Source organism: Ptiloglossa arizonensis, chromosome 11, assembly GCF_051014685.1.
Source record: "Ptiloglossa arizonensis isolate GNS036 chromosome 11, iyPtiAriz1_principal, whole genome shotgun sequence".
Lineage (NCBI taxonomy): Eukaryota > Metazoa > Arthropoda > Insecta > Hymenoptera > Colletidae > Ptiloglossa > Ptiloglossa arizonensis.
In genome coordinates, this window is record NC_135058.1 from 5,407,628 (window position 1) to 5,434,391 (window position 26,764).

Sequence of the window (26,764 nt, forward strand, 5' to 3'; positions counted from 1 at the left end):
GCCACTCTAACGAGTCACGTTCGCTCGTACCTCGCCTACGTTTCAAAAGAGATTTTCTCAAAAAAGATGAAGGCATTTGGAAGAAAATTTCATTCCACGCTTTCGATTGGTATTTTTCACGAGAAATTTACCTCTCAATGTTCACACCGTTCGAGCGCTTTCGTCGAGAAACGTTAACACTTGGGTATAACGAATAACTTTTCAATCGGTGCCACTCTCCGGCTAACAATGTTCTTTTACGCTCGAAAGAAATTCACGCAGTAAGGGATTAATTTCGCTCGAAAAATCTGAACGAAAATTGTACCTCCGATAATATCGTTTTTCTTTTTTTTTCTTTTTTTCTTTTTTAAACACAATTCTTTATTTTGTATTTCTTCGTTTGATCGTTCAACATCGCGCATTTTTGTTTTTCGTTTTTTTTTTTTTAAATTTCATTAAAATTCGAGAACAACTCCGAACGGGGTTCTCCTCGCCGTGAAACATCGTGGAAAAGTTTTCGTAGCGCGAGAATCGGTCCCACGAGATACGAATTTACGAGAACTCTTTCGTTCTCGGTTTAACGTTTTTCTTCTCCGTTTTAAGAAATTACGAATCGTTCGCTGAGAAACGCGTGCTCGGTGCGCGGAGTTTCGGCGCCGGGACCGAAATCCGTGAATCTTCGCAACGAAAAGTGGAAATGAGAAAAAAGAAAGAAGAAATTCGTATCGTGCGGCACAGGTTTATGAGTCAAGCAGACGCCGCGATTACACCACGAACGTGCGAAACGATGTCTGCTGAGGTTCGTACGGAATAAATTAAATAACACGATCATTGTTAATTCCGATGAGTTTCACTACGTAAGAACATTATATATATATACACGTGTTATGCGTCGGTAAGAGTCATAGTTACATTACAGTAGTAGCATAGATTGAGTATAGAATAGGCTACAACTTATCATAAACGGTTTGGTTGCACCTAACCTATATAATAATCAATACTCGGATGGGTATTCTCGCCTATAACGTGAATTGATCATTGGGTCTATGAATGACGTTCTAGGCCCGATCGATTAAAAATGGACGGGTGGAAACAGAATAAAGGGAGATCGAAGGTTGCGGATTAAAGAGGGGCGGAGGGAGAGAGGGCAGCTAAGGAGACAATTGGGGGAATGGGCGACGACGTGGGTGGAGGGGGCTGGATGGGCGGGTACGGTGAGGCGGGGAAGAAGGATGTCTAACAGGAAATATATTTGAGTTTTTATTTAATCATAACTACCATTAGAGATCCAATGTTCTTTTTCCTCTGTAATCTTATCCAGAATACTAAACTCTCAAAGTGGCGTCATAATATTACTTTAAATTCATGATAATAAAGTCTATTGTATGAGAGTTTAACTGTGTGTCAACATGTCTCATACCATTATATATATATATTTATATTTATATATATATAATATATAATTTTAATAATAGTATGTATATATATAATATATTCACTACCTGCATATCACAACATAAATTTACTCTCTCCTCGACCTTTCAAACGCGACGCACACACTCATACTTACGCAAAACATACACACACGATCCCGTTTCTACGTAATTACTATAACGCTGCGGTAGTTCGGATAGTGGTTGAGTTTCTAAGCATTGTAGCGCCGTTCAAGAGAGCGTGTGTGTCCCCTTTCGAAGGCTCTACGTTTCCTAATTCTCTTTCGAAATTTTATCGTACTAATTTTTTTTTTTTTTATTTCCTTTTCTTTAATCTTCGCACGCCTTTTACAACAGGAGATTCGCGTGTGTGTTGCGCACGCGCGCACGCGCGCGCAGCGTAGCTTGGAGGGCGCAGGCGCAGGCGCGGGCGCGCGCGCACGCGCGCACGTGTACCTCGTCGAAACGCGTAACTTTTCGTACGTACGATGAGTCAGGGGGATCGCGCGTGGTGTCCGCGTCGCGTTTCGACGTCACGCGTCTCGACGTTGCGCGTCGAACACTGGCAGGTCATCGACAGACTAAAACGATCATCTCCTGTCGCGATGACAGGTCATAAATAGATTTCCAGTGTGCACACACCGCGCGCGCGGAACAAGTACACGCGCGTTACCACCGATCGAAACGGACAGCCGTGTGCGTGCGTGTGTGCTGTGTGTACGTGTCTGTGTCTACGTGTCTCTCTCTGTGTGTGTACGTATACGATGCGTGTACGAATGTACGAATGTACGTGTGTGTGTGTCTATGTGTGATTTGGTTCTGGCGCGTCGGTTCTCCTGCTTTCCGGGGAGGGATGGGGTTGAAGGTTGAGGAGGTGATTGAGGAGGGGAAGCTGAACGCGCAACGATTGGATCCTGCCTTACAATTTCTTCTAAAGAAAAAAAAGAAAAGAAAAAGAAACACAAGGATGACGATCGAATCGTTCGCCTGGGACGGCGGCAAACGTTTTCCTTCTCTCTCTTTTTTTTTTTTTGCCGTTCTCTCGGATACGCCGCGGGCGAACCAACGAGACCTTATCGCGCAATCGGTGACAAACGGTGCGATCTCATATTTTCTTTTCTCTTTTTTTTTCTTTTTTTTTTTTTGTTTGCTACACTGCTCACGAGCTCAGCCACTAACAATTATACACCAGCATAAAACCTTAGAAACCATGGCTCAGCCTGAACGCGTGCGCTGGCTCGCACTGAACAACCCCACGTGATCCAGGGCAGCCGGCGAGGTTTTAAAGTATGCAACAGGAAGCTGAGCAGCAACTACTTCCGCCGCCTTTACTTTTTTGCCTCTGATCTGGAACAGAGAGAATCGATGTTTCGTTAATCTTGGACCACGCCGGTAGCGGAAACCGCGAGACTCGTTCCATCATTGGTCCGTACGGTGTCATCGGAACGGATCACGGTTCCGCTCCGAAGAAACAATTATGGACTCGGAAGGACGGATAGAAGTGTTTCTTTCTTTCGGGACTTAATCTTTAAGCGAACGATTGTTCAACTGGTCAGAATTTGCACAGTTATTCGGTACCATTGCGTTTGCAATGTAATCGTTTATTTCTACGCGGTCCAGTGTGTACAATGTTGGAACAATTCTCGTACACTCGGCGCAGGAAATATCGTTCGTGCGGACGCGCGAAACGCGCTTGCGCGCACCTTCCCCGCGCATCACGTGTCCAGTAAGCCCCGCCTCCCTCAGAGACACGTGCCCTGTTCTTATATTTCCGCGTCGAGTGTACGTGTACAGCTTAATACAATCTACACGGGGATATTTGAACTTTCCTTTTTGCAACACTTTCTTTCATATTTCTCATCTACCTGGAACCGAGTGCAATCATTTTTCAACCATAGATACATCCGTCGAGTCACCGTTTAAATTAATTTTCTCCTACACACGATTTTGGAAATCGTATCTCGTTTCGATCGCTAATTTCTTCCGATAAAATTGTACGATCAATATTCACAATTCACGATTTATATTATTCGATCGATGGATAAATACAAAGAAAAGAAACTTTTTATTCCGATTCCATTGTATACTCGCATCGCTTCGACAAACTTTATACTATAACCGTTGCGCATACGGGTGAATGGAAGAATGCTTTGCACATCGATTAGAAAAGAAATTGCAGGGAATTTAAGGTAGACAACGGTGCGCTTGGTTTCTCTCGTTCGATCGACGCGAGAAATTCTCGTCGTAGTTGGAGAAAACAAGAGAGAGAGAGAGAGAAAGCAAAAAAAAAAAGAATGGGAACAGGAAAAAGAATTGAGCTGACATAAGAGTACATTCTACTTAGGGGTGTGCCGCGGTGCAACGCACACGTTTATCATTCGTACTAAGTGCAACGTTTCCGTCGCCGCGAGTTGCAATTCTTTTCCGTGCACGAAGGACCGTTGTCCCTCGACTTCCGCAGGCAAACCGTAAACCGAGGTAATATTTTTCCCTCCACGGTTTCGTTCCTCGGCGATGGAAACGCGGGATAAGTATCGCTACGAATTGTTGTGCCTACCGCGCGTGAAGGATATTTGTCAGCGACAACGGCAAGGACAATACTTCGAGGAGTGGAACAGCGATTAAGTGCCAGCGGAGCTCCGCCACTGTGATTTTTCTTTGATTTTTTTTTTCTTTTCTTTTCTTTTCTTTTTCAAGATAGCCTCGGGACCGAACGGAGCACCGGGGATCGTGGATACGGGATTCACTTTGGATTTAGGGTACTCTGTGACTTTCGTTATCACCCGTCGATGTTATACTCGGACTCGTCGACCAGGATATGCATGTGTTCACCGTTAGGCAAAAGACCTGTAATTTACAAAAGTGTGACCCCGCTACGTTAACATCGATCTCTGTAATATATCTCGTTCGTTGACTTTTCCACTGGAAATAAACCAAACAGCGATCAAACAAAGAGTTACGTTCCAATTCTTCCGATCCAAGTTCACTTAACGCTACCGTATCGAGTGTACAGGGTGTTTAGAGAAACTCCAAGTAAAATACGTCTTGGTAAACTTACGCGGTAAAAGTAACTTTTGCGCGAACTGTTTTTTCTTATATTGTTTCGAAATTTCGTCCGAGGGACATAGTCGTAAAGAAATCTCGCGAGTTATCATTTGGCGATGCATACCTACACGAAACATCGATGACTTCGTGGCAAAAGGTGACAAGGTCGAGATTCGAAGATGGTGGAAGATAATTTACTTTCTTATTTCATCTATTTTTCGCGATGTTTCGTTTAAACGTTTCCCAACGATTATTACTCGTGATTAGCTTTGATCTTGGAACGTATGTTCATCGACCCTCGAGTGATCGATGTTTTCGGTACTTTTTTATAACAGAGTTACTTTTATCGCTCGATGTCATTCGTTTTGGAGTTTAAATATTGTCCCTTATTCGAACAAGTGTTCTTGGAATTGTTTTTTTTTCAAAACACCCGGTATAACGAGCGTTTCGTTCCATCGATCAAGGTTCAATTCGATGCAACGAAACGGGGAACTCCCCGAATCGACTTCGAAAATGACCGAAAACGTATTAAAACCTGGGTTTCGAAACTCGCGAACAAGTTACGCGAGCAATGGTAAACACGTACGTTTTTACGCAAAGTTGATACCAATTACGTCCCGACAATGACTGCCGAAAGCGCATACACACGCGTATACACACCGAGAAAAGACGTACAGGGAATAGTAGGAAAGTGGAAAATTTTGTTCGCGGGACACGAGGAACGGGCTAGTATCGCGGTTATCTCGAGTACACGTTCGACGAGAAGTAACAGGATTAACGACCGTGCCAGGGAAAGGGGGAAAAAAAAAAAAGAAACAATGTGTTCGACTCTGTGTAAAGTCCGTTGCAATATTTATTCTGCGAATCACGTAAGCCGTGCATAATGAAGCAGCCTGCGCTGCACGCTTTCGCGAGACCTCTGAAGGGGGTAGTCGAGCTTTGAAATGTTTCAAATCGACCTCTCTTTAACCTTACGTTTATCGATAACCGTAATCGTACGAAATCGACACGTGTCTGTCGTTAGTTGTTCGATGACACTTCTTCCGTAAAAATTTCCATCTATAAATATCAACAATCGCGAGAGTTACGGCTGGTTGCGTAAACCTATCGTTCTTTTTTCCCCACGATGAACACGATTCTAGACTCGTGGGAAACTCGAACGAAAATTTGTTATCCAAAGAAGCTAACTTGGATTGTTTCGTCAAGTGTGGAAAAATGTTCACCCAGTTTTCGAAAACCGGATTTTTGGAATCCAAGATACAAATACGAGATTGTCTTCCGCGCGCCATACTCTATACATATATATCCGAAATGTATTTTTTTTAAAAGGAACGAAGCTTTCGGTGCAATTTTGTTATTTCATATTTTCGTTTCATTTCGAGCCGTAGAATCTCCCTGACCTCAATTTTTATCACAAATGTCGGTCCACGGTGTACTTTTCTTATTAAAAAAAAAAAAAAAGAAAAAGGAACACCGCGACCGTGTACGCTCGCGACGTTAAAAAATCGAGCATCGATTCGTAAAATTTCGAACGGAATCGAGGAAAGGCCGTATTGGTAGCAATCGAAAGAAAAGTGTTGAAAAGGATCTTTGGGAAGATTCGAGGCTCGACTACACCCTCTTGAACATCGATGCAGAGGCACGATGATCGAAGGTTTCGCGCGGCTTTGTTTCCACGCGTGAGCGGAATACAAAACCGATGGAGGGTCGATGATGATTTACCTTGAGAATTAGGCTCGGGAAGATTCTCTCGTGGGACCAGATGCATCACCGTGGTTTTCCCGAAAGGAAGCCCAAGAGCACCGAGCGTGACATTGCTGTGCAGAAAACGGCCCTGGTAGATTAGCCGCAGAATCTCCGCTTTGGCGACTGCCTCCTCCGCCCAGTCTGAAAGACAAAGGGTCCGTATCAGTCCCCGACTTTGCCCCGGATTTTTCAGCTTTTTTCCCAACGGGGACACGGGGAGTACGGGCGGTGAAAATATATTCGTATCCGTTGGCGTGGAAAACGCGGACGCTTCGTCGCGCTGATAATTTCATCGCCCAGCTCTCCTCCTCTTCTGGTTCGGAACAACGAACGCGAAGTTCTCTTCGGTTTTAATTTGCCGTCTGGATTCGCCCGCCGCGAACGCAGAAGTGCCAACTGGAAGGGAATTTCGTGGACGATTTGAAATTAATCACGATTTTTAACAACAAAGTGTACGAGAGTGTCTCGTAACTACGAATCGTTGTACGTTGAATTTTTCGTAAAGCGCGGACATACGACGAAGACGATTTGAAATTAATCATGATTTTTAGTGACAAAGTGGACGAAAGTGTCTCGTAACTATGAATCGTTGTACGTAGAATTTTTCGTAAAGCACGGATATACGAAGATGATTTGAAATTAATCTCAATTTTTAATAAAGAAGTGTACGAAAGTGTTTCTTAACTATGAATCGTTGTACGTAGAATTTTTCGTAAAGCGTGGACATATGAAGACGATTGGAAATTAATCACGATTTTTAATAAAGAAATGTACGAACGTGTTTCTTAACTACGAATTTTTCGTAAAGCGTGGACACTCATTGAGCATCTTTGAACAAATATCGTTCAATTTTATTCCACAATCGTGCTTGGTTTAACTCTCGTCGTACCACACCTGGGTCTTTTCGTATCCAGAGAGACTTTTGCTCAATAGTACCATCGATACAACTTTCCGTAGAAATGAAGAAAGGTCGAAACGATGAAACGTTTCTTCCAAATATTCGTGCGAGGTGAAGTTACGGGTCTGTTTGGACCCAGGTGTGGTCTCTCCCGTGATCCCTCGAACCATCGCTGGTGTTGCGCGGATTGTAAATACGTATATTCGAAGAACAAAGATACGTTATTCCATACCGGGAGATATCGCTGTGTTTCTCGAACCTATCCGTGTAAGAACAATAAAAAAGGAAACAAAAGTTGGAAGCACGTAGCATTTCACGCGTTTCGTGGATCGCGAAATTTCCAATTCCGTTCGCGGACTTTCTCGAAATCTCTCCGTCTTGGTTAAATACGGATTTCGGAGGCGCGGGTTGAACAAATAAGTCGATATTTCTTCTAATTGGGGGAACGTGGAAAATACCGGTGAAAGGAAAGCGAGTATCAACACTCGAAGACTCGTGGGTGTTTGAGCTGCACTCGAAACTGCACGGTTCGCAAGATTTTTATATATTTCCCGAACGAACGTTCCCCTCGCGATTGTTCCCCATCTTTTCTCGCGGCTCGCGAGAAGACTGTTCGAAGAAGGAGGTATTTCTTTCTGTTTTTTTTTTTTTTTCTTTTCTTTCTTTTATTACGGTTCGTTTCGCGTTCAAGTAGATCCTTTAGAATTCGCACGGAACGAGAGACGCGAGACTCTAACTCCTTCGGATTACGCCGATCGGGAGAGGTAATTCGCGACACCGAATACCCGTCACGGACTCGCTAATGAATTTCCAACGAGTACCGCCGCCTAGTTAATGGAACATCGAGTCTCACGGTCGCGATCCGGTGGCGCGACTCGTTTCTGTCCGTCGAAAGCCAAAGTAATTCGCGTACAATGACTCGAGACACCGGAAGATGCGGTCGGTGAATGTATAATATTTCAATATCGAACGAGACGCTCCTCGGGAATCGCGAACGATTTGCACGTTCAAAGGAACGAAACGCCTCCCTCTGCCTGCTTTTCCTTTTTTCTTTTCTTTCTTTCTTCTTCTTCTTCTTCTTTCGCGGTGTTTAAAGCATTAGGATAAAGGAGCAGCGAGCGCCCGGTTAATGCAATTTTGCATTCCTTTTTGCCTGAAAAACCTTGTCCATCGAGGGGTCGCGCGCTTCGTGCACAAAGAAACGGGGGCAAAGTGAAAACCGTCACCGTTTTTCGCGGGAAACCGGCTCGTCGTGTGGCCCAATCGGCGGAACGGTTTCTCGTGACCTTTTGACATTTTTATTTCGACCACTTCGCCATCGTACACCATGGGTATCCAATCGAATCGTATCTCTGGCACCGATACCGTTCCACGACAGACCTCGCGATTATGTGTTTCGTTTCTTCACGAGTGACGATTTCAATTCCGGTGTTTACGTATCTTGACGAGCGACGAACGAGAGGTAGCCTGGAATTTTCTATCAGGTGAGCCTATGTATACATTTTGAGAAACGTAACTTAGCGCGTGGTTCACTCTCGAATGGAAGTGAACGTACTCTTCGACGAGTCGGGAATTTGTCCGGTGTTAAACAAATTTTTACGCGAAGCGTAATTTAAATTTGGAAGAAATAAATGGACGAAAGGTGACGAGATCGGGTTCAATACGGACAGACGAAATTTGATTCGTTAAATTTGATTCGAGATCGAGCGGTATTCGTAAAAGAATGTCCCGTTTCATTCGAGGTGTTTTACACGTGCAAACGTTGGCCCGATTATACTTTTAATTGAAAAAAAAAAAAAAAAAAACAGAGTAATGTCTAATAATAATATCGATACGGTGTGTTCCTTCTATTATTCGATCGTCGTCGTGTTTTTATTAGTCCTTTTCCGGATATCGATGATATCCGGTTTATGATACTCGAACAGGATTATTGTTAAGTAGATATTCGATCATTGTTATTCTCACCGGAAAAACAGACGTTCGTATCGATGAAAGAGTACACCGGGATTCCTCTCGCGGTAAATTTATTCGATCGATTCACTTACTTTATTACTTATGCTTTTTAAACAGGATTTAACTTCGTACGATGCGTGGTTCTCTTACGAGGAGAAGGAACTCCGTTTGATATTTTATTCCAAATCGACCTAAAAGAAAACGCTAAACCGTGTCCCGTTTACGGGAGGGTCCACGGTGAGAAACATATGTCGCTTCGCGAAAAAGCCGATAAATTGCACGAAAAAGGGAACGTGTATCTTGGAACGTCGACGAGCGTGTACACGGAAGGTTGTCGAGGTTTTAAGTTACGGAAGAATTCAAATGGAGGATCGCATTCGTTTTATTCGAGTCTCTCTTGATTCGTGGATCGAGAGTCGTCGAGTACCGATTCGGTTCGGGCGAGCCGGGACGGTTCGTTCTATTCTCCGACGAGAGAAATTCGATGACACCGACGTGTCATCGAGGAAATTTCGCGCTAGATTAACGCGTCCTGCCGCTTAATCGGACTGTCTTACGTCCATTGTTCCCGACGCGTACGCTCGCTATCGAGGGTTTATGCACGTGAATGCACGTCGCGGCGTCCCGGCGACAGCTGACAAGCGACGCTTGATTTTCGTCGATCTTATATCGCGCCGCGAGTTTATAAACGATCCCGATCGTTTTTAACCAACGACCGATGCGAACGTTTCTCGATTTTTACGGTAACGTCGAACGTCCCGACGAACAGCTTACCTTCCGGCCAGTTTTCAAACACATGGTGCGCTATGTCCCCCGCGGAGTCGCTTGGACTGAATAGGAACTCTTTTGTCTTACCGCTGACAAGAATGAGGCGTAGATTTATCTGCAACACAATGAAACACAATACTCGTTAACGTTTCGTTCCGTTTCTCGTTAAACGGTGTTTAGAACTTTCGATCGATTCGTCGAGAACGAGTGGAATTGATCGATCATTCGAGGAGTTTTGGGAAGGAATTGATCAAATTTAACAGAAGAGAAATTTTTTCTAATTATCTAATTACAAATCAGATTCTCCGGTTATCAATCTCTCGAAATGTTTAGAATGTGCGCGATCAATTTGTAAAGGACGAGTATATAAATCGATAATTCGACGTTAGTATTTGAACATGTTTGAGTACAAATTGACCAAATTTACCGGAAGAGAAATTTGTGTAATTATCTAATTACGATCTAGATTCTCTGATGATCGATATCTCAAAATGTTTAGAACGTGTGCGATTAATTTATAAAGGACGAGTGTTTGGAACCATGTTTAGAACTTTCGATCAATTTATAAAGGACGAGTGTACAGATCGATAATTCGACGTTAGTATTTGAACATGTTTGTATACGGGCAGGTTTGAGTACAAATTGACCAAATTTACCGGAGAGGGAAATTTTGTCTAATTATCTAATTACAAATTAGATTCTCCGGTTATCAATATCTCGAAATGTTTAGAGCGTGTGCGATCAATTTGTAAAGGACGAGTATACAAATCGATAATTCGACGTAAATATTTGAAAATGTTTGTACATCGAGGTTTGCTTACAAATTGACCGAATTTACCATACTCGCGATCTACGTACAAACTTTTGTAATACGAATCGTGCGTTGTATTCGCATCTTTCTAATTACTCGCACAGTAATTACCAATACCCTGCTCGACCTATCCTCAAGATTTCTCTATCTCTCTAGACACATCTCGAACGTAAAATAAAGCACGATATTCCATCAGTCGAAGGCTCGCCTCTCCAAAATTCTCGAAACTTTGCGCGTAACGTTTAGGTATCTTTTCGCAACGTTCGAAGTATCGAATACCTCTACTCAAACAACGATTCCTCCCAGCGTGCGATTCTCGTTGATCCTCCGTTTCGAGCTATTACAAAAGACAGACGCCCGAGTATCGTAATTGGAACGAAATCTCCGCGCGATCTGGGTATTTCGATAGAGCAATTCCATCGAAACGGTTTACCTACTCACGATTCACGAGTCACGGTCTAATATTCCAACGACCGGGCAGTACTCTTTATCTCCTCGTCCTCTTGGAAATATTAACTTGCAAAACAAATCGGTAGGAAAGTAGCGGCTATAAATCATCCGCGGTAACCCCTACCCCCACCCACCCCCGCCTACGTTGCCCCGCAGTAGTACACGTGTTGTAATTCTCGTTCTTTTGAACCCTCCGCCCTTAATCTTCATTTCCTCACTGTACACTTTGAATCACAAATGTCGACCGCTCCGGCGGCGGTGGCGGCCCCTCCGAGGCGTGTCTCGGCCACCACGTGTTACATCAAGGGTCCGACCAGGGTTGGTTCGCGTTGCAAAGGATAAAGAAAGAGCACACTCGGTGAACATGGAAAAAAAAGCTTCGAGCACCGTGACAGAGGAATGCGACAGCGAGGGAGAGAAACAGTGTAACGGGGAGAGAGGGCGCGAACGATATTTACGGAGCACGGTGTACGTATACACGGTTCCTCGTTTCTTATCTATCTTTACTTAGAGACCGTATGAAAAGGAATTAGACCCGACTTTGTCCCAAAACCTTTAAGCCCGACTGTTGGGTTCCGGTCACGTAGTCGCGCCTCGAGGCGGTAAATACATACACGTCGAAAAGCGAAATTTTTCTACGTTAGGTCTGGGTCGAGTTGGCAGGTTACGAGTGCTCGGGATCTCCTCGCGTGCACCCTGAAACCTTATCTCGGCTCGACTAACAAAGTGACTGTCGTTCGTAACCTGGAAAACTTAATACCGCGATTCTCAGAACGGTCGTTCAACGGCACGGGTAAAGAAATTGCAAATTGAACATTGGTTTCAAAAGATTCGGGAAGAAATGTTTTGTATATTGTTACCCGAGAGAAGATTAAGTAGCGATCTCGTGAATCTTACGATTGTCGTTTAACGGCACGAGTAAAGAAATTGCAAATTGAACATTGGTTTCAAAAGATTCAGGAAGAAATTTCTGCAAATTGTTACCCGTGAGAAGATTGAGTAGCGATCGTGGGAGACTTGATCTCGTGATTCTTAGAATCGTCGTTTAACGACACGAGTAAAGAAATTGCAAATTGAAAATTGGTTTCAAAAGATTCAGGAAGAAATTTGTTGCAAATAGTTACCTGCGAGAAGATCAACATTAGAATTACCGATAGATTTTGGTATGTTAAGGTGTTCCCAATACGTATCTCAGGAAAATCGATGATCGAGAAAGAAGAGGAACTTATGGAGTTGATTGTATTTATAGAATAGAAAAATTAATAATGTCTTTTGAAAATATGTTATGAAATGTAAAGTAAATTTCTTTGTAAAAGCAATTTTAACCAATCATTTTGACTGGTTGGTAAATCTAGCGTTAAGTAACGACCGTGGGAGACTTGATCTCGTGATTCTTACAATCGTCGTTTAACGACACGAGTAAACAAATTTCTAACGAATTGAAAATCGTTTTCGAACCATTTTTCGAAGAAATTTCCCGTAAATCGTTAGGACCGCTGTCCCGTGGAAGAATGAAACAACGATCGTAAAAAGTTTGCCAGTCGTTTCTGAACAACGCGAACAACGTTCGCGAACTGTTCACCTGTGTACACACGCACCTTAATGCTTCGAGAACACCGTCCGAATGTTTTGTCCGTAACGAAACTTGAACGATCGAAGTAATCCTCATCCGTGGTAACAACCGTCGACTACGGAGTACAATATCCAGTATCCAACAGGTTGAATCGAGCATTCGGCACGGAAGACAACGCGAACAACGTAATCCGGTTACCGAAAGATTAAACAGCTGTTTGTATAAATATCTAATTGGTTGCAGTCGGCACCGTTTACGGCTTGTTGAGATTTCTACCCCGGTTTTGCGAGTGCTCGTTGAAAATTCAAATTGTTTCTCCTACCCGATACTTTCTCGGGCAATTTTTCAAACGTCTCGTCGAGCGAACGGACCCTATCCGTAACTTTGAGGGCGGTGTTCGCCCATCGAGGACGAATGTCTAATATTTGTCGAGTTTCGCAAAAATTGGAGATCATCGATTGGACGATGCTCCCTGTAAGAACAACACCACGCGGCTGACACTAGTAACTAGTCGCTAATGGCTCTAAGTGTCGATGCAACCGTTAAATTCTAACCGGAAAAACAAGTTTATTAGCGCGATGCGAAACACGCTCCTCGAAGTGGCAATTTAACGGTGAAATTAGACGATTGGTAAAAAATGAAAATTTTGTCCTCGAGGAAGAACTTCGTGACGGGTATCTTTATCGCGATGGAATCGAAATGCTGAAAGTTACTCGGCAAGTATGATTTCTCGAATAATTGTGTCGAGAAATCTTACTCTCTTAAAGTACGTGGCAAGGGGGACGTTTTTCAACTTTGTACGTCGACTAGTTCAGTAATTGTTTATTAGAAAGAAGTTCGAATTCGATATTGGTCGATGGACGACAGTTTGATAGGTCACGTCAAGGAGGAAGGAATTCTGACCAATAGAGAATTCACATTCGTCTAGTCTCGTCTGAGGCAAAGTGTACCAAACAAGAGTTATCGAAAACTTCGGGAACTTTGAAAACCTAACACGAAACACTATCTTCGAAAGACGATATATAATACTTCCCAGAGTTCTAAAGTTAAATTTCCTATAAACGTCGACAATGACGCGTGATCGTTACTAATTGTAAGGTAGACTTAGGTCGGACTATAATCGATGTATCTGTGATACATTTTTTTTAAATTTATCGATCGATACAAATAACAAGTCGAGCATCATAATATCCAAAACTGTTACACGAATTCACTCGTTACCATTTTTTACAAATTGTTTTTCGACGAATGCACGTAAACTCCGCGTTAAAATTTACAAATGTGACAACATATGGACGACCTTGACCAGCTGTCTTCGTTCGGACTGTAACATCGTTTTATTGTACTCGCGACTAAAGTACAGTTAGAGCGGCGAACAGGTGGTGTACCAAGAATTAACTGCCGGTATCTATCACCGGCTCGCCTCCTAGTACGTCGGGGATGAGAGTGCGAAGAAACGGTGACAGCGTGAGGGTTACGGTTAACTGTTATTTGTCAACGCGATCGCCTATCGGTGAATATTCACGTCCAGGAAACGGTGGAGTCATCGCAGAGCACTTCGAGAAGGTTACGATTAACTATTATTTGTCAATTGTAACCCTCTCGAATTGTCAACGCGATCGTCCATCGGTGGACATTTATCTCTAGAGAAACTGTAACCCTCTCGAATTGTCAACGCGATTATGGATCGTGAACACATACCTTCAGGAAATAGTGGAGTCATCGCGCGACATTTCGAGAGGGTTACGATTAACTATTATTTGTCAATTGTAATCCTCTCGAATTGTCAACGCGATCGTCCATCGGTGGACATTTATCTCCAGAGAAAGGTACAGCCATCTCGCGACAATTCGAGAGGGTTACGATTAATTATTATTTGTCAACTGTAACCCTCTCGAATTGTCAACGCGATCGTGGATCGTGAACACATACCTTCAGGAAACGGTGGAGTCATCGCGCGACATTTCGAGAGGGTTACGATTAACTATTATTTGTCAACTGTAACCCTCTGGAATTGTCAACGCGATCGTCCATCGGTGGACATTTATCTCCAGAGAAAAGTACAGCCATCGCGCGACAATTCGAGAGGGTTACGGTTAACAGTCATTCGTCAACGCGATCGTGAATCGATGGCCATTTATCTCCAGAGAAAGGTACAGCCGTCGCGCGACAATTCGAGAGGGTTACGGTTAACAGTCATTCGTCAACGCGATCGTGGATCGATGGCCATTTATCTCCAGAAAAAGGTAGAGCCGTCGCGCGACAATTCGAGAGGGTCACGGTTAACAGTAATTCGTCAACGCGATCGTCGATCGGTGGACACTCAGTTCCGGGAAACATTGGAGCCCCTTGCGCGACATTTCGAAAGGCAGAAGCCGCGGGCAGTCAGCGGAGGAGGCAGTCGTTGTACCCGTTCTCCATCGAGGGATTAACGACGTGCCATTGTAATCAACCGCCTCATTGAACGGAATAAAAAGCACTCTTCAAAGGGACACCCGCGAACAGTGGTCCGTAATTTGTACGTACGGACGATATGAGATTCTGTTAACGAGTCCACAATTGACGTCGTCGCGGACGCTACGGAGCGCGTAGAACGCGCACGGCCACGTTTCGTTGCCGACGACGGGGACAATTAAGACCGTATTAATCGTCTCGGTTTCTCCGTTTTTCTCTCGCTCCTCTTCCTCCGCCAACCACCGCTCGTTTCCCCTCCCAGCCCTCTAGCCCCATTCGCGTCTACGAATTACGGTCAGTGGCCGTTCCTCCGACGGACGCAAATTCAATTACCGTCTCGCGCGAAGACCGGCCAACATAAATAATTACCGACGAAGCCAGAAAAGGGGGGTTGGTTGCTGCCACACTGCTCGTGACCCTTTGCGGTTCCTGCGGTCGCGAGAATCCGCTGCGAGTCGCTAGAGCATAAATCATTGTCGCCGTGCCGCGAATTATCGCCTGCCGGCACGTAAGCCCTCGAGCTGCCCTTGCGACTACGCCCCCCTATATCCACCCCGAAACCCCTGCACACATCCTCGCTTCGTCCCCCGACGCGAGAACTCTCTCGTACTTTATCGACCGACGTATCGTAACCGATTGCGGGAAAATGGAAAATTCTTCGCGACAGGGTAGCAGCGGCTCGTATCGAGCTACGCTTTGACGCTTGGAGGTCCTAGGGTCGGATGGTGGACCGAGCGTAAATTACAACGAAGCGAGGATGTCGCGGTCGAAGACTATAGACGATGAGGAAATAGATTTTTTCTGCGGGAGAAACTTACGGAGACAGATTCGGGAAAAAATTGTTTTTTTTTTTAGAACGGAAACTTACGAAGACGTAGGGTAGGGAGAAAATATTTTTCTTCTTTGAGCGAGGAAATTTACCGAGTATAGACTGGGGACAAATATTTGTCTTTTGAGCGAGGAAATTTACTGAGACATAGGCCGAGGAAAAAATATTTCTTCTTTGAGTGGAGAAACATATGGAGACAAGCTCGGGAAAAATATTTCTTTTTGAGCGGGGAAATTTACTGAGACATAAGCTGAGGAAAAAATATTTCTTCGGGGAAATATCTGAGAGGGGAAACATATGGAGACATAGACTAGGGAAGAATATTTTTCTGTTTTGAGCGAGGAAACTTACCGAGACATAGGCACGGGAAAAATATTTCTTTTCTGAGCGGGGAAATTTACTGAGACATAAGCTGAGGAAAAAATATTTCTTCGGGGAAATATCTGAGAGGGGAAACATATGGAGACATAGACTAGGGAAGAATATTTTTCTGTTTTGAGCGAGGAAACTTACTGAGACAGACTGGGGAAAAAATATTTCTCTTTTGAACGGGGAAACATACGAAGACATAGACCAGGGAAAAATATTTGTCTATTTTGAGCTGGGAAATTTACGAAGACACGAGCTCGAGAACAAATATTTTTTTTTGGAGCGGAGAAACTTATAGACATTTTTTCTTCGCTTCTAAGGAGTTTCTTAGAATTGCTCGGGGTACTCTGCGTATACCTTGTATCGTCGTTATCTACGGCGGTATATCGTGTACACGAAAGATTATAACCCTCGGTCGATATGTACGTTTCTAATCAAATACTCGCGGTAAGAGGTATGGAATATCTTTGTTAGTCGGAAAATAATTTTACTCCGGATAAATGATACGTGTAAGGTTCGAAGTAACTTTTGCGTTCAGAAAAATATTTTACCTCGAGTAGACGATACCGCGCTAGAGAGTAACTTCAGCTTTTAGGGCACAATTTTACCCCGATTAAACGATACGTTCGGTAAGAGCTGTAGAGTACCTCCAGAGTTCAGGAAACAATTTTACCCCGGATAGATGAAACAGTCGCCACCACTCTTTTTATCCCCGCCGATGAAAATTTGTACATTCGTTGTTGTCTTCTAGAATTAATGGATAAAAGCTAGAGTCGGAACGTATTCTCTGCACTTTAATCGATTCAACGTTTTTTAAATGTTGCAGCGAAGGGTAGTCACCCAGTGACCTTATTGGACTAATATTTTCTGCCTCGAGAATAGCTCGGGAAAAATTGGGGTCAATCCTGGATCACTATTATTAGAAGCGTCATTGGGTCACTCCTTTTTCCAACGATGAGCATGACAATTTTAGAAGTGCAACGGTATTCTCTCGCAACGAGGTGCGATCAACTATTAATAATATTTGTTTGGAGCGAAGCTTCTGGTACTTGGGAGCGGAACGTTGATACACTTCGTCGAAGTGGCCCAATGCCGATAACAAGCGGTTGCTCCAACGTTCTCGACACTTTTGAACCGTCGCTGAACGTCTTCTAGGCCGTACAATCCCGCGACGTGTTCGCTGTAATTGTGTCAAAGTCGTAAAATCTTCCCTTTTGGTTTCACTTTGATTCTCGGTAACGAGAAAAAGTCACAGGGGCCAAGATTCGCGGAATAAGTGGGACGACTTACTGTTGGGATTTTTTCCTCGGCTAAGAAATTCCTGAATCGAAACGGCATCGTGCCAAGATCTTCGGTCGGAATTGCTTAGCACGAACCAAAAGAGATATTTACCTGGCTAGCAATCTCTCGACCGATTAAACGGCACTTGGCAAGGATTTTTTTCTCTCTCTCGAACTCGAGCAATTGTTTCTTCGTTACGGGTTACAGAAGGTAGACCCGAGCGAGGATCGTCTTTGAAGAATCCTCGACCATCCGTAAACCTTTCAACCGGTTGCTAAAGCGCTGTCTGGTCCGAGCAATCATCGGGGGAAGCACTTCCCAACGTCTGCAAACTTTGCCCCGGTTTTTCCATTTTCAATGCAAAACTTGTGCAAACACTCTTTGTACTTACACTCGATCCATTATAGATGCGACAGACACTGCAAACATGTCGGAACTCGAACACTGCACTGCTCGCTATCGACGACTGTATATAGATACCTTTCTAAACGTTGAGCTTATCGATCTACCACGTATAGCAACTATCGTTCGGAATTCATTTTTTGAAAACGAAGTAAAACACGCAGTGTTTTCTTTTTTCTTTTTTTCCACCAAATGTCGAAGAACGCGAACAAGGACGAAAAGACGACGCAAGTGTGCTTCGTTACGGTTGAAGACAACTCGTCGGTAAGTTTATCAAGGGCATACGGTATTTAAACAGATGGCCAAAACGTAGGGATCGATTGCTTGAAAATTTACAGCTTCGAAATCCAACGAAAAGTTTTTATACGCATACGAGATGCGACGATTGGAACGACGGCAGTTTGGGGGAACCGATTTCGATGGTGTCGTTGTCCTCTTCAAGGAGAATTGATAAATCACTGTTTATCTTCCAGATCGTTCTGTGCGAAGTGTCTCGTACACGATCAAGTGTTGCTAGGTGATTCGAGGTCGTTCGAACTCGGCATAATAACGAGTCGATCGCCAAGCGTTTAGTATTGTTAGGGTGTCGCTGTGGCTGTTGAACTCGAGGTCGACCAACCGCGTTGCAAAAGTTGATCGAAACGCTTCGATTCGATCTCGAATCGTTTGCAAACTTGCAAGGAAGAATCACGGATTACGAGATATAGGACGAAACGGATGGATCTTGACAGTTGGTTCTTTAGAGACGGTTTACCGCTGTTTATCTTCTGGGAAACCTTGAATCGAAACAGGTCGAAGCTACGGGCCGAGGAAAAGCAGGGATCAGTTCGAAGGAGCCGATCCTTGCGCGAACGATGGACATTTCGTGGAGCATTTCGTTCTTCCGATAGCGAATGCGATAGTTCAGCAAGATTCTTTGAAATACAATCGTATTCCTTTGAAATAGTATTCTATAGCGTTCTATTCTCATATTCTTCTTCCATCTACAATAGTATTCTTTTGTATCCGTTACTCTATCGCGGTTCTACCCTTTCCTGGTACGCTTTCGATATTTCTTACACGACCGTGGTAATTTTAGAAGCTTAATCCCATGCGGTGAAAGTCTGGAATATTCCTGGGAATGTACTCTACCGTGTATTTGCTACAGCTTCGAGGACTTTGCTTTGTAACCACTTTACGAAAAGAATCGGAGAGAGACATATAGAGAGAGAGAGAGAAAGAGAAATCTTTCTCCCGATCTCGACCATCGCGAATAACCATCGCCGAGAATGCTCGCATTGACGATCGAAGTTGAATAAATAATTCAACCATTGTTTACGTAATTACTCGTCGATGCTCCGAGCAACCGTGGCACACTGTGCCATTTGTTTACTCGCAACGCTTTTGTTTTGATACCAATGTCCCTCGTAAAGGTAACGATAGTTCAACAAAATAGAATCCATTTATACGATTCATCGGTCACTGGAAATACGTTTAGAAGAACACAAGCGACAAACGACGTTGCTTCCTTCTCGATCTTTGGATACAAGAATTTCGCGTTTATCGAATGCGAAAGTTCTAGCTCTCGTTCACGATACTCCCCGAAATCTTGAGCGCTCGATAGTGAAAAATTGATGAAACATCGCGACACAATTCTTCCAACCGATGCAAACGAACATTGAGAACCGTGGTTCCATTGCGCGATATAATTTAACGGAACATAATCCGACGCGGGGTTAATACGAGATTAATTGGCAACCGTACGGAATTTAACGAGCTACGTTGATAATTGAAACACAATTTTATCCGACAAAACGCTTTTCGTTCTAACGGGGTTAAAAATTCTTTCCGTTAAAATGTCAAATGACGACCGTTGCGCGAAGCAACGTTACCGTTAACAATGTATACGACTCGCGGAGAATGTGGATGAAAATATTTGTTCATCTTGCGCGCGTACTTTCTCTTTAGAAAATATACTCGATAGACGATTGTGCAAAGATTTCCAACGTGATAATCTGATAATGTAAAACCAGAAGAAGACGTTACTTTCTTTATTTATGAATTCTCCGGTGGACAGAATAGTTTTCTTTTCCCGTTGGAAATTACGCGAAGTCTGAACTTCGTTTTCACGGACATCGAATTAATTTTCGATTCTGTTTTTCCCGTCTGTATGCAGTGTTTACGAGTACAGTTTGAAAATGTGAGTTTCAATTGACAAAAATAATCCGTTTGTTACAATACAACTGTACTTCGACCGTACGTATATTGTATTGTCAACAATTAAAGAACGAATAATTTTCGCCGATTAAAACTCATATTTTTAGATTTTACTCTTCACGTACTATAAATTGATACAAAAAGACTAGTCCAACCTTAACCCAATTCCAGTTCATTACTATTCTTACGTACATTCAAAATTCAGTTGCATTGTACTTAATAACTTAAAAGGGGATAATCCTCGCCCATTAAAAATTACATATTCGGATCGTACTCGTTACGTACTACAGACTGATATAAAAAAACTAGTCCAACCTTGATCTAATTCCAGTTCATTGCTATTCTTACTTGCAGTCGAAATTTAGTTACATTGTACCATTAATAACTTACAAAGGGATAATTATCGCCGATTAAAACTCATATTTTTCTCCTCACATGCTACAGATCGAAATAAAAAAACTAGTCCAACCTTAACTTAATTCCAGTTCATTACTATTCTTACAGTCGAAATTTATATATATTGTACCATTAATAACTTACAAAGGGATAATTATCGCCGATTAAAACTCATATTTTTAGACTCATAAATATGAATCTCCTCACATATTCCTCACATACTACAGATTGAAATAAAAAAACCAGTCCAACCTCATCTTAATTCCAGTTCGTTACTATTTCTAAGTACATTCAAAATTCAGTCGTATCGTACCATTAATGACTCAAAAAAAAAAAAAAAAAGGGATAATTTTCTAATTGTCGTCAAATGCTACAGAATGACGAAAGGAATGGTAAATTGCACGAAACAATGTACAAGTTACGCGAACGTTCGTTACGGTGTCCAGGGTCAAGCCGTGGATTTTCCCAAGTTGGTCGAATAGGATGTTTGTCGCGGGGCACCGATGAAATTGCGCGCGAGGGTAATAGGAAATTAATTAGCAGCCGCGAGTCGTAACGCCGGCTCCGGCTACGCGACCGTAAATAGAATTTAATGCTATGCAAAACTCCACGGCGCGGTAATGCCGTTAGTTCGTAGTTTATAATTAATCCGCACGAAACTGGGCCCGGCGGTAACGATACACCGAACAAATATTACCGAGCGTGTTGTGCTCGACACAAAGGTTCAATCGTCCCACGCGACGACGTGGGAGTCGAGCGAGAACACGTGCAACCTAGCTGGGATTAACCGGGACCCCTAGATGCTACCGGGGATTATCGTTATTATAGAAAGCATCGGGTCGTTTCGTAAGTCCTTGGAAATTTTTCTTCTTTTCTTCTTCTTCGACCACATGCGCGAAATAACGTGACGGACACCGGTGACCGACGCTCCGGGCCAACCTTAAAACGCTATAAATAAACTCGAACGCGGTAACCCGGTCCGTGTGACATTAACACGTCGATCGCCACGCTAGTTTTCCATACCCAATGGGATACGTGATTATTTTCTCGGTTCCTTTTACGATTTTTGTTTTTAACGGTAGGTGGGTTATTTTTCCGCGAGATCTTACAGATACGTTTATTCATCTTATAAGCACATACAGAATTTTTTTTATTCAGAAATATTAAAAATTGTTGGAGTTGTAGCTTCTTGTTTAATGGCTCTTTAAAAAAAAATGCTCCATTGGCTTTCACGATTCCAGTCGATCCGCTAATAGGAAACCGAGTGTGTGAAAGTATATTCGTTAGGGATATTGTTATGGCAGGAAGTAGGGAGAAGTTTAGATCCAGATAAATAAAAAAAAAATGGCAAAACTTTAAATTCTTAATTCACTATTATACCGTGTAGCTTTATTTTGTGTTCAGAGTGTTAAAAAGAATATAGTACAGCTCAGTATTTTTAAGAATCTCAAGTTACGAAGACAAAGGCACGTCTACCGAGGATTATCTCCAAATACGAATTCAATCGGTGAATCGGATCTTGAGATATGGAAGTCAATTTAATAAATAATATTAAAATAAAATACAAAGCTATCATCTTTATCGTACGATCCACGAGTCTCCGAATAAATTTATCGATGGAATAACGCGGTGGGCACCGGTGACCGACACTCTGGCTAACCTTAACACGCTACGAATAGAACGAAACGCGACAAAAGTTCGAATAACATTAATGACGTAAGATGTACCGTAGAATGGTCAAGGTATCGCGCGGGATCGAACGTTTCTATTATTTACAAAACAATTTTGAACGAGCCTCGAGGAGTATTCCGAGAAGACGAGAACAGATGGCGCGCGTGCAACGTGTTAAGTGAATATCGCTCGAGCCTGTTCTCGTTTCGTCGGTTTGTTTTCGGGTAACGCGAAACCCCGTTTAAAGGAACGACAATTTTGTTCCCACGCGGAGTGTTGTTTCTCAGCTTCCAAATAGACGAATTCCGTCGATGTACACCGGGCAGCTCGCGTCGCGTGACACTCACGAATAAATTCGTATCTTTTCGTTAACGAGACGTCTTATCGTTCGAATTGCTGGAATTACGTTCACGCGTACTTACCTTACGGGGAAAGTTCGCGGAACGAAATGGACAAATACTCGCGAAACGATCGGATACATTTTGTACGTACGATCTATACAACAATCGGACTCGCGGAAGTGCGCATTTGTTTTAATTGCGATGCGCATTAAACGCGGATACGGACAACGTAGACACGAACGCAACGGTTTCACCGGTAGATAAATGCAAGTGCAACAAACGCGTTGCAGCGATGCAGGGACCGGGTAGACGGTGGAACAGAATTCGGTCGTACGGAGAAATAATTGTGATCCGGATCGAAACGATAAATTCGCAGTAACACCGTTTTCTCTTTCCGTTCTTTTCGATCTCACCGGAACTCCACACAACCGATTCTTTCGCCAGTTTCTCGAACCGCTGAATCAGAAGTGATTGTTACGATGGTTCCCGGGGACTCTCATTCCGTGCACGTAAAAACGAACGCAACCGTAATTTATCTTTTCTTAAACAACACTGGATACGATTCTTTCGGCGAAACGAACGATCGATTAAGCGACACGGAGCATTGATTTAGGCCCTTGGCCAAGATAAAGCTGGCAAAAAATCTAACGAGCGATCGAGTGCGAGAACGTCCAGCGACTAACGAGGGGACCACGTGAAGTGTTACGCATCGATTTTAACCCTTTCGGTACGGTGGGTCTTCAGCCACAGGAGCACTTACTCCATGGACGAGCGACCTCGCTGGAAGCTTACGGAAACCATGTTTTCGCAATGCGCGATCTTTTTATTCCGCTCGAACGATAAATTCCAGAAACGGTAACATTTACCCGATGATATTCTACACGATGACCGAAAACCACGAGAAGAGAATTTACGGGAAGAAAGAAAGGAATGGAAATTTCTTGGTAGAATTTAACATCCTGATCGTAACGTTTGTACCGCGAGGAGGTACGAAAAATTCTTTTGAACGATATTCGCGATACGAGAGGAATACGCTTCGTCGTCTAACTACGTTTTCGCGATGGTAACGCTATCGGTTGAAATTCGAGTAAGTTCTATTTTAGAGAAATGATCGAAACGATCAATGTTCGAAGTAATTGTTCATTCGAACGGTTGTGCATTGGCACGCCCGTTCCTGTAAGCGAATCATCGCTTTCGCTCGTTAACGCGATACAACGGACGAGATTGAAAGAAAGATGTAACGACCAGATAGACGTAATGCGAGAATTTTGGTACATCGTTTGGAATAGAGGCACACGGGTGCGCGTATACGATTTTACACGTGAAATCTCGAAGCCCGTGGGCCGCGTTTTCTCGTTATCAGATCTAGCTTTCCTTCTACTGGAATTATTTCTCGACGCGGTGGAACCGTTCGAAAGGGAGGGTCAGACCGGAGAGACTTCGATGTGAAAAAATATAGATCGATCGTGGTCACCATAGCCACGACCACCGTGATATACACGTATCAAAGGAACACAAGTTGGGGAAAAAATAAATCACGTTAGATCGTTGGTTCTTTGTAGATATAATCGGAAAATTGTTTCGTAGACACGCACTTTGAAAACTCTACGTAGAGACCTCGAACACTAGTGACTCATGGTCTATTCGATCATCGATCCGAACCATTTTATCAATAATCGAAAAAGATAACTTCGAGGATTCTAACGAGACGAAAAGGTGGGGCATAAATATGCAAAGTTTAATTTTCTGTCCGTAATCGATTACAATTTTTCACGGAACATAGTTGAACACGATTGCAAAAAGCGTTGCTACTTTTTTCTTAGACTTAGAAGAACTGCGTAAATTTAAAGTAAAGCTCCTAGTACGCAAAATCCAACGATACGAAAAGATGGAGTAAAAATACGCAAAATCGATGTTTAATTTTCTGTCCGTAATCGATTACAATTTTTCACGGAACACAGTTAGTTGAACACGATTGCAAAAAGCGTTGCTACTTTTTTCTTAGACTTAGAAGAACTCCGTAAATTTAAAGTAAAGCTCCTAGTACGCAAAATCCAACGATACGAAAATATGGAGTACAAATACGCAAAATCCAACGATACAATCCAACGATACGAAAAGGTGGAGTAAAAATACGCAAAACCGATGTTTAATTTTCTGTCGGTTATCGATGATAATTTTCCACGGAACGTACGTCTCGCGCGGGACACGGTCAGACGGACGCCGCTGCGAGGAGAAACTCCGGAGCGGAAAATATTATTCATCTGTCCCGGCTCGTGCGGATCTCTAGGTGTGTGTTTATCGGTACCGTTACCGTCAGCAGCGCTTTCAACCCACACGGCGTACAGTATTGGCCGGAACGCGCGCAACCGGCGTCGCACCTGTGTGAGCACGGACTTAAAGCGTCCGAGGGATCGGCGCGAGAGAAAGGCTGGCTGGTTTAAAGGGGGTTGACGCTGAGAGATTTTTCGGAGCGAGTCGTGGGTGGTGGCAACTTCAAAGGGACTTATTCATGCGGTAGCATTCGATACTCGGTTTTTTGCGGTGCACACGCTCGCCAAGGCGTGCAACGGGAGTAGACCGTGTGCTACCTGATGCGTCATCCACGACTCGGTGCTTTTAAAAAGCCGTGGGGGCGAAGCTGTTTCAGCTTGACAACACTTTCCGGCCTCCCGGCTCCTGTACAAGTTCAACCGCATGTTCGGTAACAATTAGTAGTCCTCAAAGATAAAGGCGGTCATCTCCCTCCATCCACCTACCGTTAGGTGGATGGAGGGGACGAATAGGGGCACGAGGAGCGCTTCCTTTGCTCGTCGTCGACGTTAACCCTTGCCGTGCCACGCCTGGGTGTTTTTGGACCCAGAGAGACTTTCGTCGATCGATCGTATCGTTAGAATTTTACTTAGAAACGAATACGATCGAATGTCAGTGGACACCTTTGTGGTACCAATGGGTCTTTTCGGGCCTAGATAGACCTTCATCGATCAATCGTACCGTTGATAGAACCCTACTCGGAAAGGAATACGATAAAATTTCAGTAGACACTTTTGTGGTACCAATGGGTCTTTTCGGACCCAGAGAGACCTTCATCGATCGATCGTACCGTTGATAGAACTTTACTTAGAAACGAATACGATCAAATGTCGGTAGACACCTTTGTGGTGTCACGTATGGGTCTTTTCGGACCCAGAGAAGCTTTGTACCAATTGTACCGTTGATAAAACCCTCCTAGAGCGAAGCCCTGTTTTAAGTGTCTCGAATGTTTGAACGCGAGAAACCGCATCCTCGTAGTCGCTTTCGTTTATTGTTTCAGCTGGTGCAAAATTTACGAGGGTGATAACCGTACGGTACGAATACAAGAAAATATACATATACATTGTACGTAAACATTGTACGCGGGCAGGCATTTGTCATTACGAAACACTGTTCGGATAATAGAATAATAGAATGTTCGAATACATATCAGAGTATTCGGATAATAGGGGCTCTACTGAGTTTTCGTTCGAAACATTTCTACGAGTTACGTAAAGTATACCTTGGGTCCGTCTAGACCCACGCGTTCCATTGAGTTTTCGTTCGAGATATTTGTACAAGCGAGGAACAGTATACCTTGGGTCCGTCTAGACCCACACGTTCCACCGAAATTTTATTCGGGACATTTGTACAAGCGAATTAAAGTATACCTCGGGTCCTTTTGGACCCACGCGCTCCATTGAATTTTCGTTCGAGACATTTGTACGAGGTAAAGTATACCTTGGGTCCGTCTGGACCCACGCGCTCCACCGAATTTTCATTCGAGACATTTGTACGAGGTAAAGTAAACCTTGGGTCCTTTTGGATCCACACGTTCCACCGAGTTTTCGTTCAAGACATTTGTACAAGCGAATTAAAGTATACCTCGGGTCCGTTTGGACCCACGCGCTCCACCAAGTTTACGTTCGAGACATTTGTACGAGGTAAAGTAAACCTTGGGTCCTTTTGGATCCACACGTTCCACCGAATTTTCGTTCAAGACATTTGTACAAGCGAGTTGAAGTATACCTCGGGTCCGTTCGGACCCACGCGCGGTCTCTCCCGTGGTAGTTGAAACTGCTGGTATTGGACGGGTTGAACACGGCCGCCGCGCGGTGGGTTAAGAAAAGACGAGCGGAGTGGTGCGCCCGCGCACG

General features: G+C 43.6%; 1 protein-coding gene across 1 annotated transcript in view; it reads right to left on the minus strand.

Annotated features, from left to right (window-relative positions):
* Nucleotides 1–702: 702 nt before the first annotated feature.
* Ubl3 (ubiquitin like 3) overlaps nt 703–26,764 on the minus strand; it is a 151,316-nt gene continuing 125,254 nt past the window's right edge. Inside the window, exons 2-4 of the mRNA XM_076323252.1 lie at nt 9,829–9,937; nt 6,180–6,344; nt 703–2,759 (exon numbers count right to left, since the gene is read on the minus strand). Of these exons, the coding sequence (XP_076179367.1) occupies nt 2,695–2,759; nt 6,180–6,344; nt 9,829–9,937 (339 nt within the window). The 3' untranslated portion in view covers nt 703–2,694. The remainder of the gene's footprint in view (nt 2,760–6,179; nt 6,345–9,828; nt 9,938–26,764) is intronic.